A 13,648-nucleotide genomic window follows, 5' to 3' on the forward strand; every position below is an offset into this window, starting at 1 on the left:
ATGCCCCAAAGAAAAGGCTTGGAGAATCACACAGACGGACCCGGATTTCTTCTGGGATTTTCTGACCAGGCCAACCTGCAAGACTTGTGCTTCACAGTCTTCCTGATCATCTACCTCATGGTCCTCGTAGGGAATGGCCTCATCGTGCTCATCACTTTGGTAGACCCAAACCTCCACAGCCCCATGTATTTCTTCCTGAGGAACTTATCCTTCCGGGAAATCTGCTATATCTCCATCAGGCTGCCAAAAATGCTGCTGGCTTTCCTGACGGGAGACGGCAGGATCTCCTTCCTTGGCTGTGCTGCCCAACTGTATTTCCTGGTTTTGCTGGGAAGCACCGAAAGCCTTCTCCTGGCTGCCATGGCCTACGACCGCTATGTAGCCATCTGTGACCCCCTGCACTATGGCCTCATCATGAATGGGAGGCTCTGTGTCACACTGGTAGTGGGGTCATGGCTGGCTGTCATACCAGTACAGGCAGGGCAGACGTACCAGGTGTTCACTTTGCCCTTCTGTGCCTCCCATGCCCTTCATCACTTCTTCTGTGACGTGCTCCCTCTCTTGGAACTCGCCTGTGCAGACACTTTCTGGAACCGAGTGATGCTGCACACCATCATCCTGCTCTTTGCAGTCCTTCCCTTTTCCTTGATAGTTGTTTCTTACACGCAAATTGTCAGGGCAATCCTGAAAATGCCCTCAGTTCTGGGCAGACGCAAAGCCTTTTCCACCTGCTCCTCACACCTCGGGGTGGTGACTCTCTTCTATGGCTCCGCGATGGTTGTGTACTTCAAAGGACGGTCAAGAGACCCTGCAGACACTGACAAATACCTTGCCCTGTTTTACACAGCTGTGACCCCCGTGCTTAACCCTGTCATCTATAGCCTGAGGAATAAGGAAGTGAGTATTGCCCTGAAGAGACTCCTATGGAGAAAGTGATACTGCAGAGTTTGTGAAATAAGCTGAAACAGTACCAAAAGCCCCCACAAGGTGTTTGGTTGTGTGAACACAGGTGTCCCATATTAGCTTAGAGAAAACTGGTGTCCTGCCTGGCTATGATCCTCCTCAGGAAGGCGATAGCTCTGCTGGGGCCTTCCTGCCATCTTGGGTAGCTCCACCTCGATATCTTCCTACTCCAGAACATCCTAAGTTCCCCTGGAGAGTTGACTGCAAATCGCTTGTTCAGGCTGTGTCTGCCCAAGCTGCCAGTACCTTGAAAGGAAAATAGTCAAAGCAGTCAAGAGGGATGAGAGGGTGACGCATTCCGTGAGAAGAAGATGAGTACCCTCAGGCTGAGAAATCGCTTGCTAGACCCCATTGAGTATCCAGAGTGTCCTTGGATGGAATCACTGTAGGAAAATTAAAGTGACAGACAATGGCCTCGCAGTGAAAGCAGCAGCTCTCAACACACTCCCATTAAGTCTGTTCATCCCCACAGACCTGCATGGGCTGAGTTCATGAAGTAATCCCTGACCGCACCCTCATCCACTGCTGGTTGTAATTCTCCTCTGGAGATGTGACCCTACACACAAAGGCATGGGACATGTTGTTGAAGAGTCGGGAGAAGGAGGCCTTGAGTTCCTCAGACATATCTGGATCTGCTGTTAGTAGGATCTCCACCCAGCTGAGCAGCTAGCCCTACACTGTCCTTGTTAATTCTTTCCATGTTAAGGAAGTGGTAGCAGCTCACCATCTTACCCTTCCTGTCCCCTGCAAGGGTCAAGTCTGAGGAAGCTTTGGCTTTCCGAAAACATTGTCTGCTTCCCTGGAATGTGATTCCAAGTTCCTCCTTGACAGCCTGCCCTGCTTCCACCAGCTGGACCCCACCAACTCTGCAGTGGCCTGATGGATGGGCTGGACTCCTCACCATTCCGCAACAACACTTGGAGAGAAGGAGGGGAGAAGTGAAAGAGGGGAGGACAGAGGGAGGGAGGGAGGGAGGGAGGGAGAAAGAAAAGAAAGGAAGGACAGACAGGTCAGTTCTCACAGTGGAGGGGAGGTCTGCAGGGGTGTGCACTGGCATCTGCCTAAGACCTACTAAGACTGAATGACTACGCAATCACACGGCAGGTGAAATTCATTGTAGACAAGTGTCCCTGTGCGTGCACAGGGTCAGCCACCCTCACGTCAGTGGTACAGTGCTGAAGAACATGCTTTCCTGGCCTGAAAACACAACCAAGTGATGGTGTGAACCCCAAGCCTGCACTGCAGTGAGAAACCACTGACTGTATCAGCAGCCACACACAACACCAACACTTCATGGGCCTTTCACATCCCCCTGTGTCTCCTGTAGAATAAATAGAATGCAGTTGCTCAGAGGGCTTTTCACTCACACCTGCACTAGAAAATCCTCCTCAGGGGCAAGGCAGGGATGGATCCTGGAAAGTCTCTCCCAGCTCAACATTGCTGGTCCTGTGGCTTCAGCAAGAAAATTTGCAATACTGCCATGATGATGGTGCTGCAAACACTGCCGTGAAAAATGGAAGCAGTTGGGTGCGTGGCTCTTTGGGGCTTGGCAGTGTCCCTGTGCGGAACACTGTCCATTAAAACAGGGAGCTCCATTTCCCTCTCCCCAGCTGTCCATGTAGCACTGAGGATGGGCACAGCACAGCAGTTGCTGCTGGTACAAAGTCCTCCTAGGGTAGGGTAGAGCTTGTTGCAGACCAAAGCAGACACGTTTCCATTGCCCGTGCATGTGGTGAGCTTTCCTGAAAAGGTGAGTGTCTGTCACAAGATGGCCCATGACACAAGGATGTGGGGAGAAGCAGGACATAAGCTGGAAGGTGTGGGAGGTGGCCATAGGGAGAAGAAACCAAATTGGGTTTGATCACATCTGCACAGCTTGGCTGTGGGTATGGGGAACAGCAGTTAACTCCCTGCAGGCCTGAGTCTGAGGCAGCTCCAGAGCCCTTGGAGAGACGGGAACAAGCTTTTCAGGAACAGGCTGAGGTGGGGTGGCAGGGATGGGTTCTTGGCACAGCCAGGCTGGCAGGCCTGGGCAGGGAGAGGGCAGGTCCCATCTGTGGGGACTAACCAGGAAAAGTCACAGTATCTCCCTGAGGAGCACACCTCTTGTGCGCCTGTCTGAGCTCAGGCAAGGCTGGCACCAAGACAAGGGCTCCTGGGGCAGGGCAGAAGGATTTCAGCTGGAAGAGCCTTAGACTGACCAATCCCAGGTTCAAGCCCCAGCTTCAGCAATGGGTTCCCCCTTGGCCTCTTGCAGAGCTGTCCTGTCTTCTTCCAGCCTTCGCTGGTCCTTATCTGTCCACCCTCCCCAGGCACGGGGCAGAGCTTCCCCCAGGCTGGGCACTGCTTGGGTGAGGCAGAGGGTAGCAAGAAGGGCTTCAGTAAGAGTGTTGGCAGCCAGAGGGCGACAAAAAGTTGTGGTGGCACTGCTGAGTGGGGCAGGGTGCCTGGTGACCAAGGGGATGTGGAGAGAGTGTCAGTGAGCTGAATGGTGCTACGCGACTCTCACTCATACAGGCATGAAGAGTTGCAGCCAAGGGTGCTGAAGGTGCTGGTCAAAGTCGTTTGTCTGCTTCTCTCATCCTGGGAAGGCCATGGCACTCAGGGAGGTTCCTGATGCTTGGCAGAAGGCAAACATCCCACCCATCTTCATGAAGAGCCAAGAGGAAATTCAAGGAACTACAGTCTAGTCAGCCTGACCTACGTCCCCGGGACGGTGATGGACCAAATATTCCTGGAAGCAATTCCCAAGACCTTGATGGTCAAGAAGGGGATTGGGAACTGCCAGCATTACCTCAACAATGGCAAACTGTGCCTGACCAACCTGAATGCCTTTTACAACAACACGATGGGCCCTTGGGATGGGGGGTGAGGTGGATGCAGTAGCCCTTGATGGCTTGGTGAAAGGGGCTGCCTGGGTGGAATATGTTTATCCAAGACAAATGCCATGTTCCCCTTGCCACTGCACTGGGACAACACTATGCAACAGGCCCGGCTGGGGATGACCGCTGGAAGGCAGCTCTGCAAAGAGGGTGGGTGGACAGCAAGTGGGAGAGGAGGGAGCAGCGTGCCCTTAGGACTGGGAATGCCAACAGCATTCTGGGCTGCATTAGCAAATTCAGAGGCAGCAGGGAAAGGGCAGTGATGCTTTCCCTCTGGGAACCGCATCAGGACTGCCATGTCTAGTGTGGGGCTCCCCAGCATGAGAGAGACTGTGATAGACTTTATATAGTCCAGCAGATGCTGGAAAGATGGTTGAGACCTGGAGCACTTGATGTGCCAGGAGAGGCTGAGAGAGCTAGTTTTTAGGGTTTTCTTGAGAAAGCACTCGGAGCGAAACACAGCAGCAAGGGCCCAGGAGAGGTGGTGCAATATCAAACATTAGAGATATTTCCATTTACCAAGACAAGGCTATGAGCACCTGATCAGTGTCAAAGGACTTTGGCAAGAGATATGGCACATCAGGGGTGAGTGTCAGTATGAAAACGGTTTGGTTTTTGGTGATAACAGTGGTGGAATTGAGTACCGGAGTTGAGTACCGGAGTTGAGTACCAGAGTTGTGCTTTTGTTCGCCCCCACTGCACTGAAGTCATTAGAGCCCATTAAACTAATCTTTCTGTTTAAAAACAGTCTTTCTTTCTGTGAGTGTTTATGAGCTCTTGAAATGTGCACCACAGGGGGAGATGACTCCCATCTTGGGTACCCATATGAAGAAAGGTGCCCTCTTGGTGGCCCTTAGATAATATTCTAGTTCAAATATCTTTTCTTACCTCCATCAGAAAACGAAACCTTGACACTTCAACAGTTCCAACACGTAAGATCATCAAGGAGTTTATTATCATGAAAAAAGGAAATGTGTGACATTTTAAACTTTGGTTTTTAAAGAATGATATTTCTCTCCAAGGACTTTTTGCTATCTTCCCCTCACCACTCCACCAGTGGTCTCAGTGGCACGCACTTCTGAAGAGCCAGCCGGTATCCAGAGCTTTCAAAGGAGCTAGAAGTGTCTTTTGCCTGTGTCAACAGGGGACCATGAGCTCTGGGTGAGGACCAGGGCTTTCCTCATGATTTTCCTGAGTGCCTCCCTGACCTCCCTGTTCCGCAGGCTGTAGATGAGGGGGTTGACCAGGGGTGTGAGGATGGTGTAGAAAAAGGAGAACAGTTTATTAAGCTGCCTCAGAGGAGCTCTTCTAGGCACCATGTAGACAACAAAGAGGGTTCCATAGAAAATGGTGACGAGAGTGAGGTGAGAGGAGCAGGTGGAGAAGGCCTTTTCTCTGCCTGTGCTGGATGGGATCCTCAGGATGGCAGCTATGATGCACACGTAGGAGCCCAGTGTGAAAAGGAAGGGAAAAACTATATCCAAGGTACCAAACAAGAAAGAAACAGTTGTGACTGCTCTGGTGTCACTGCAGGCAAGCTCCAGCAATGGGGTAAAATCACAGAAGAAGTTGTCAATGGCCTTGGGGCCGCAGAACTGCAACTGCGACAAGGCGGCTATGACTACCACCAGCAGCAGTGAACCCGATAACCAAGAGGCAGCTGCCAACTGTACAGAGACCTTCCAGGTCATGAGGCTTGCACAGAGCAAGGGCTGGCATACGGCCAAGTACCGATCATAGGCCATGGCCACCAGCAGGTAACACTCAGCAGTGGCAAAGGAAGCAAAGAAGTAGAACTGAGCCAGGCAGCCGTGTGCAGAGATGCTGCTGTCCCCAGTCAGGAAGCTGGCCAGCAAGCGAGGCAGGATGGTGGAGCTGTAGCAGGTCTCCAAGGAGGACAGATTGCCCAGGAAGAAGTACATGGGGGTGTGCAGGTGCCGGTCTGCCACCACCAGCACAACGATGAGGATGTTCCCAACCATGGTGACTGAGTAGATCATAAGCAAGAGGAGAAAGAGCAGGTTCTGGAGCGTGGGGACATCACTTATTCCCAGCAGCACAAAATCCATGGATGATGTCCTGTTGTCCCTTTCTCCTTCTTCCATGTTGTTTTTCTTTCAGTTCCTCAGCTTCCACAAAGAGGTGCTACGACAGAGAAACACACTTCAGTGTTTACCTTCAACATTTTTTTGTGTAAGGCATTGTTCTCTTCACATGAGCTTTATGTGTCTCGTGCCTCACGAAAGCAGAAAAAGGATGTTTTTCCTGATGGGTAAAGAACACTCATCCCAGCAGACCCTCTGGAGACTCCAGAGGTGAGCTGCCCAATGGAAGTTCTTCTTTCTCACTGTGAAATAGAACTATGATGTCCATTTGCTCACACAGAAACAGAGAACTTTCATATGCCTGTGGGTATGCCCAGGAAGTCATAGAGTCACTGAATCATAAAATGGTTTAGGTTGGAAAGGAGCTTGAAGATCATCAAATTGCACTATCGGTGTTGAGGACTGACATCCTACTGCTCTCAGGAAAGACAAAGTGTGCCAGAGAAAACAAACCCTACTCTCCAAAATAAACCAGTGTGTGATGCGTCATGGCAGACACCACCCTTCCCCCAAAGCAAGGGATGCGCACATCGCAGGTGAGTGGCCACAGCTCTCGGAAACACTCCCATGAGGAGGAAAGGATTCCCACCCCACACCTTCCCCACCACCCAACACAGGCAAATCCCTCCCATTGAGAAAGGGCAGGTCAGGAGATACTGCCTCAGATGACCAAGGCACTGTGCTGGGGGACTGCCAGAGAGCATGCTGAAAACCACATTGCGGGTCAAAATGTGGCATAAAATGTGACAAGGAAGAGATTAAAAAAAAAATAGGGAAGGGGTTACTGGGAGTGAGCCAAGGCACATGGGAGAAGTTATGCAGGGAGGAAGGATGGGAGGACAAAAGGAGCCAAGTCCAGCCTCTCTTCAGTGGTTCCAAGAAGAAAGAACACATTGAAATACAGGAAATTGGAATTTAAAGATAGCGTGGTGAAATACTGGAAGAGCTGCCCAGAGAGGCTGCAGAGGTTTCATCCCTGTGGCTATTAAAAACTTGACTGGGCATGGTCCTGAGCCACCTGCCTCAGCTGACTCTGCTTTTAGGAAGCAGGGGCTGAACAGGCTGATATGCTGGGGTGGCTTCCAAGCCCAGCCGCTCTGTGACTCTGTGACTGGGAGCTGCTGGGCAGAACCTGTTGCTTCAGATTTTTCCCTCATGAGCAGTGGTTCCTGAGGGGTTTGAGGATGCCTGCCTGCAGATCCCAGCCCAGCAGCAGGACTTCGGCATGGCCAGCTGTGCTTGAGGGGCTGCCTGGGCAAGCAGGACATTAAGCGGGGTGTCTGCAGGGTGCTGGGGCTGAGGTGGGATACGATCAGGGTCAGGGGCGTTGGCAATGCCAGGACATGCCTCAGCGCATGATTGGAGAAAGCTCATGCCCAACAACCACAGCTCTGTGCAACAGCAGTGCCCTCCAAGGGCCTCACACCCACCTCTTGGGCTGGAATGCACTTGTTCCAGCGGGGATAATCAAAGGAACTGTGCCGAGAGTTTGCCAAAAACTATTCAGAATGCCTGATACCCCCAGCCCTCTCCACTGCAGGGGAGTGACAAAGCTGAGAGCTGGAAAAAAAAAAAAAACAACTACATGGTCATAATCCTAATTCTGAGAGTGAGAAAACATACAAAACCCAGCAATAACAACAAAAAAATAACCAAATCTTGAGACAATTGAAGTAGCCCTGTGAGGGATGAAGTGAAGGGCACAGGCAATGTGGCCCCACACAACCTGCCCAAATGCTCCCTGCCTGCCCAGCAAAGGAGGCAGAGTGTCCCGGGGCTGTCCCTGGGATATCACTGTGCAGAGCCAGGGGCCTGGGGATGTCTGGGGGACGGCAGGAGCTGGGGTGGGAAGACATGCAGGAAAGGACAGGGCTGAAACTCTTATCTCGATGCTCTCATTTATTCTCTTCAAAGTCCCAGCAGCCTGACTAATAACACTCAGACCTAAACAGCCCCCCGCACACCCATCACAAACCTGCAGTCCTCGTCATGAAGCACTGACATCAGCTCTGATGGATCATGGCAATGAAGTCCAAGTTCAGCGTCTTACCTTCTGCCTCTTCCCTACCATGACCTTCACTTCTTGGACCTCACCACAAGCCCTGAACCAGGGCTCATTCCTTACTCTGCCCTTGCCCTCTTCTCCCAGCAGCTGCTAAGGTCAGTCTCCAGCAGCACCTGAAGGCTCCCTCATCTCTCAAGTCTGCCCGGGTTTATAGCAGAAAGGAGACTCTAAAGGTTCTCGCTGTGGCATGTCGCCCCTGAGGATTTGCAGAGAGTAGAACCAGTATAATTGTCTCCCTGGTGGGATGGAAGCTCTGAGGTGGTAGAAACTGCTTCAACAGCCCCAGGCACTGCTGACCCCCCAGAAACATGATGTAAACTGAGGCAGGGAAACTGAACCAGGAGCTACTCTGAATTTGGTGAGCAGAACAAGAAAATGCCCAGAAATTGCATTCACCTCAGTTCCCTTCAGATGACTGCATCAACTCACACAGCATGAGAAAGCCTCAGACCTTCTGAGGCAGAGGGACCTGCCTTGTTGGCAGCTGAAGGCAGCAGAGCGGTGGGTATGTCCTTCCAGACAGGTGTCCTCTCTCCTGCACAGGAGGTGCACAGGGGCCTCCCTTGCTCCTTTGCTAGCCAAGGGGAGCAAGTGGGCATGGCTCTTTCCAGTCCTGGTGGGCTTCCACTTTGGGAGAAGCCTCTCCTGTTCCTCTGCCCTGGCTGGAAAGGCAGGAGAGGGAGGCCCAAAGGACACAGACGTTTGTGCTGTCGCTCTCATGGACATGAGATATCGAATCACAGTTTATCTTGGGAGCCTCACACTGAAAGGAAGGTGCTGGGGGTCCCAGTCCAAGCTGGGCACATTCACTCCTCATCCTGGTGGTGATGGTCCAGGAAGAGGGGGAACTCCTTTGCCAGCACAGTTTATGGCCTTTCTTTGGACATTCAATGCTTTTGGTACATTTCTCTCTCCATGCAGAGACTGCACATACCCAAAGGCATCAGACGCAGCCCCAGGAGCCCATGCCCAGGCTATCCCATCCCATTTCTATTTGTTGGCTCCCACCTCTATGGTGTTTGCCCTCCAGCTGGAGCCCACCCTTCCCATCTAATCCAGCTGCCAGTGGAGCCCTCAGTGGGCTCCCTCAGCCCACTGCTTTGGAACCTTCACTGCACAGGCTGCACTCAGGCAATGGTGCATGGTGGCAATGGAGACAGCTTCTTTCCTGCTCCTGCCTCCCACCTGGCTGTCTCCTCTGCAGGAAAGCTCATCTGAAGAGCTATGGGCCTGAGAACCCGGCATCTGCTCCCACTGAGCCAACCAGGTTCTTTGCCAGGAACGCTCTGACCACATGATGTATGGGAAGGAGGAGAAGTTTTATTTGATCACAGCTGTAATTTGGGCTAAAGGTACTCATTTAAGGTGCCAGTTACAATCTTTGAATGTAAGAACAGTCACTGGTTTGCTGTATCAAAATATATGATGTTCTTTGAAATGTTAGAAATACGTAGAAACATGTTATATGTATTTTTGATACTCCTTGAAATGTTATAGCAAATAATAAATATATGCTCATGTGTATACATATATACACATATATAAAATTAATATACTTGGTGATGTTATATTCTTTGATCTGTTACCGGTCTCTAAATATTCACTGTCATTACCCCAGATATCCCCCACTGCCGGGGGTGAATACATGCATTGAGGTCAGCTTTGACCTATCACACTCTTACAACTTCTTAAAGAGAGGTTCAGCCTTTACGTAGCCAATCGTTGGGCTAAGCCACATATACACCTCCTGGTTAGTCTGTCAGGGGCCCAGGAGCTGCAAAGCCAGTAGCTCCCGCCTCACCGAACTCTTTGTGGTGTTAAAACATTCTCAAGGGTTTGACTCCTTGTGAGGCTAAGGGAATGACAGCCGAGGACGACACTGGTTTTCACAACTGTGACCTGCTCTTGGTCACCATAGTTGGCCCATCGGGCAGCTGTGCTATAAAGACCCATCTCCCGAGCTGTGTCCAAACACCATCCAGAAACCTCAACGATTGTCTGCACACTGTTGTGCTTCCTTTCCAGTCAACACCAGGTCATTACAGACCCCTTCGGGGGACACATAAGGCCTGAGAAACTAAGGAAAATTATGCTCACACTTGGCACATAAGGCCATTTTGCAAGCTCATGAGCCCTCTGGTCTTCTTTTCTCTCACAACAATGTCACCCTTACCAGCCTCTCCCCTTACCCTCAGCCATAAGGGCTCACTCCATTTGTCGGTCCCATAGAGGAGTTCCACATATCTAAGCATATCTCCTTCGCACTGACATCTCTCCCCTCCCGATCTTTCCGGCCTGTCTCTCATGATCATCCTCTGCCCATTCATCACAGCACCCCAGTCACGTGGGCTGTCCCAACACACCTCCGTTGTTATTCCCCTCAAGTGAATGAAGAGATGGCACGTGGGACTCCTCCTGCCTGTGCCCCAAGCTGAGGGCACCGGTGCATGTCTGGGCTGCGGCACCAGGGCTGAGAGTGGACTTGCCATGGGGAAACCTGCTACCAAGCCTCCAAGACCTCATGTGTGCACAGTCTTTGCTCCATGGCAGAGACACGCTGGAGTGGATGGCTGAGGGCAATGTAAGGAAGAAATCAGGTGCCCACATAAAGAGTGAACTGTGCTTTCCCCGAAGCCAGAGAGAAACGGGGATGGGCTGTGCAGTCAGAGCAGAAGAGGAGCCTGCTGTCTGTGGTGTCTCTGCAGGCCTGAGGGGCTGTGGTGGAGCAGAAGCTGATGTCAGGAAGGAAGAGATGATGTTGAAAATGTCCTTGGGAGTGGACATGCTATGGTACAGGCAAACTGTGAAAATCATTGGCCTCATCCATGATTGTATCATCAAGGGGATGGTTAAATGATGGGGGAAACCCCATCAGGGTTTGAGAGGGAATGCACTTGAGTGGAGACCCTGGTGTGATGTGCTTTGTATTCATGCAGTTCCCTGCATCTACTGGGTAGGGAACAGGCGCACCTTCTGTCACTGCAGTGGTGGGCTTCAGTCAGTGGATGGAGTTCCTCTATAGGACCTGAGCCGTCCGTGTCAGCTGTGTACACTTTTGCTGGAGAGCCCTGGCATCTCACGTAGCACTGCAGGCCTGTATTTGGCCATGAAATTGAGATGCAATTGCCCTGAATTCAGTTACGCAATAAAGAGATGCACATGAAACCTTTGTCATTATACTCAAAGGACGTGGAGAAAATACAGCTGGTGGAGAACAGAAAGAGAGAGACTTCTCTCCCCTAATGGCACATTACTCCATCTGGTCAGCTGAAGACCTCTATAGGCTGTCCTGGACAAAAGCAATAGTTACAGGTTCAGTTTTTGTACGTGTGGGCATCTGCTGTCATTTCAGTTGGTCAAAAGAATTTCCTACCAGCCCCAACAAGATGTCCCCAGACGCTGCCCTGTCTCTATGAACTGCTCCATTAGAGCTTTCAGCTTCCAGCATCCATGTTGGTCCCCTCTGGCACTTCACATGTCACCAGGGGTGTGTGTCTGAACAGCTCGCTCCTGGCCTCCACCTCCGGTAATTACAATGGGAGATGAAAGAAGGAACTCCCCTGCAGGAGCCTATTTTGGGCACATCTGAGCTGAGGCAAGAGGAATCCCACCACCTGTGGGGTTGTGGCAGTCATGGGAGGAGCTGAGTCCCCTTCCAGCCCCAGGACTACAAACCCAGAAGGAGGTGCCTTGACTGACGCAGCTGCATCCCTTCCCTCAGCAGGGTGAAGAAGATCTCTCCCTGGCACTGTCTGGGCGTCCTGTCTAATGATGAGACAAGGAAAGGTGATATTTAGAGCTAACTCTGTCCCGGAGAGGAGAAATGAAACTGCTGGAAGTCAGAGTCTCTTCCCTGGTGAAGGAGGGAACATCAGTGATTGCTTCAGCCTCTTTCACAGGAGATTCCCCTGGAGCCCCAGGGACACCTCAAGGGAGCCCAGAAGGGGCACAGAAAGTGCCGCCTTGGGCTGGTCCTCTGCTGCTGGGCTGGGCCGGGCTCCTGGGACGGAGAGAGCTCACGGCAAGTGGGAGCGCTGCCGAGAGGCGGCTCTGCCCAGGAGCAGCTCCCCGGAAAAGCACAGCAGGGCTGAGGCACTGCCTGCAGGCGCTGAAGAGACACGAGAGAAGTGAGAGAGACTTAAAGGCAGTGTGGAGTTGGAGGATGGTGAGAGTTCACTGGGGGAGAAATCTGCTCAGCGCTGAACACAGTAAGTCTCTGGCTGCCGGTCAATGAAAATGAGCGTAGATAGGATCTGGCGGGGCGGCGCTCAGAGTATTTGAGTGTGGAGAAGGACGCGCTGCAGAGCAGGGCTTCCCTGCTGCACCATCAGAGGGACGGGCATGCCGGCCGCCTTCTCCCGGGGACGGCTGCAGGGCTGTGCGGGTGGGTGTGCAGCCAAGGGTGCTCAGCTCTGTCCTGCTGAGCAGGGTCCCTGTGCCCCAGGGGCTGTGTGCCAGGGCAGGGACCCTGCCACCTGCCAGGGGCAGCACTCAGCCTGTCCGGGGAGCTCTTCATGGCACTGCGGGGAGAAGCTGCGGGTGGAAGGAGCGATCCCCAGCAGGGCAGGACAGGGCAGGATCTTTCTGCTGTCAAGAGGGTGCTGCGTGGGGCAGGGCTGCTCACACCCCCAGATCACCCCCAGGGTGTTCCTGAGGGGACTTTTCAAGGGGAATATTTATGATGGTAACCTGAAAGTGAAGGAGTCTGTGCTTTGACTTTTCTACTCTGGGTGGGCTGGGTGATGAAGGAGGAATTAAAATTCACCTTTCAGGTTTGGGTGGGGAACAGAGACTCTTCAGCTATTATGCTGAAAGATGCCAAAGTCTCGGGGAAGCAACACAAACACCAACTTCCCTCTGCCTCAGCTTACAGAGAGCTCCAGCATCGTCTCTGCAGGCTCTCCCTCACCTTGCATGCCTTTGCAGAGAACCCTGGTGATGCTCCTTCTTCCTCTCCCTCCTGTCTGTGCCGCCCTTGGGCTTCCCCTCAACTTGCCGGGGAGTGGGGTTTCAGCTGCAGCTCAGACACCCACCCTGTGGGTCCTGCCATGCAGATCTGCACTCTGTAAGTGAATCCTCTTTTCTCCACTATCCTCTGTTTCTTTGGGGAAATAATATGACAGTGTGAACATGCTCCAGGTCAAACCAAGAGTGAATGTGCTCCAGGTCAAACCAAGCACAAAGGAGCCAGGAACAAGGCTGATGGACAGACCAGCTCTCCTCACTCTGCCCTAAGCCACAGGCAATGCTTTTGCATCTCCCCAGATGCAGCAGTTCACTCAGACTACAGGAAAGATGCTGACAGTTTCAGCTCTGAAATAATATTCCCCTGGTAATCTTATGATTATGAGTGGCTAAAATCTGACTTAAATTGTGAATGGGAAAGCTAAATCCCCACCTTGCCCCGTTGCAGAGTAGAACAGAGTACTCTGGAGCGCACAGTGGAGCCTGAGCTCCTCGTGGCACACTCCAACAGCAACCAAAGGAGCTCCAGAAATGAAGCTGAACAAAGGTGCTACTAAGGAATAAGACAACTGGAGCGTTTCTATGAGAAATAATGAGTTATATTGCAAAATGTTTGTCCTAATAACTGTCAATAACTTCTCTTCCTTGGGCAGCTCCCTGTGAAGCTG

General features: G+C 52.0%; 2 protein-coding genes across 2 annotated transcripts; one reads left to right on the plus strand and one right to left on the minus strand.

The window, feature by feature from the left end:
- On the plus strand, positions 1 to 936 carry LOC309683843 (olfactory receptor 10AG1-like; the record flags this gene model as incomplete). The annotated part of the gene is made up of 1 exon (XM_082499840.1): positions 1 to 936. The coding sequence occupies one exon, from the start codon at positions 1 to 3 to the stop codon at positions 934 to 936; it is 936 nt and encodes a 311-aa protein (XP_082355966.1).
- Positions 937 to 4,960: 4,024 nt separating this feature from the next.
- LOC309683881 (olfactory receptor 9G19-like) lies at positions 4,961 to 5,950 on the minus strand (the record flags this gene model as incomplete). The annotated part of the gene is made up of 1 exon (XM_082499869.1): positions 4,961 to 5,950. One exon carries the CDS (start codon positions 5,948 to 5,950, stop codon positions 4,961 to 4,963), a length of 990 nt encoding a protein of 329 aa, XP_082355995.1.
- Between the last annotated feature and the right edge of the window lie 7,698 nt (positions 5,951 to 13,648).

The sequence above is a fragment of the Vanellus vanellus genome, assembly GCF_965231255.1.
Source record: "Vanellus vanellus genome assembly, contig: HAP1_SCAFFOLD_35, whole genome shotgun sequence".
In the NCBI taxonomy this organism is placed as follows: Eukaryota; Metazoa; Chordata; class Aves; order Charadriiformes; family Charadriidae; genus Vanellus; species Vanellus vanellus.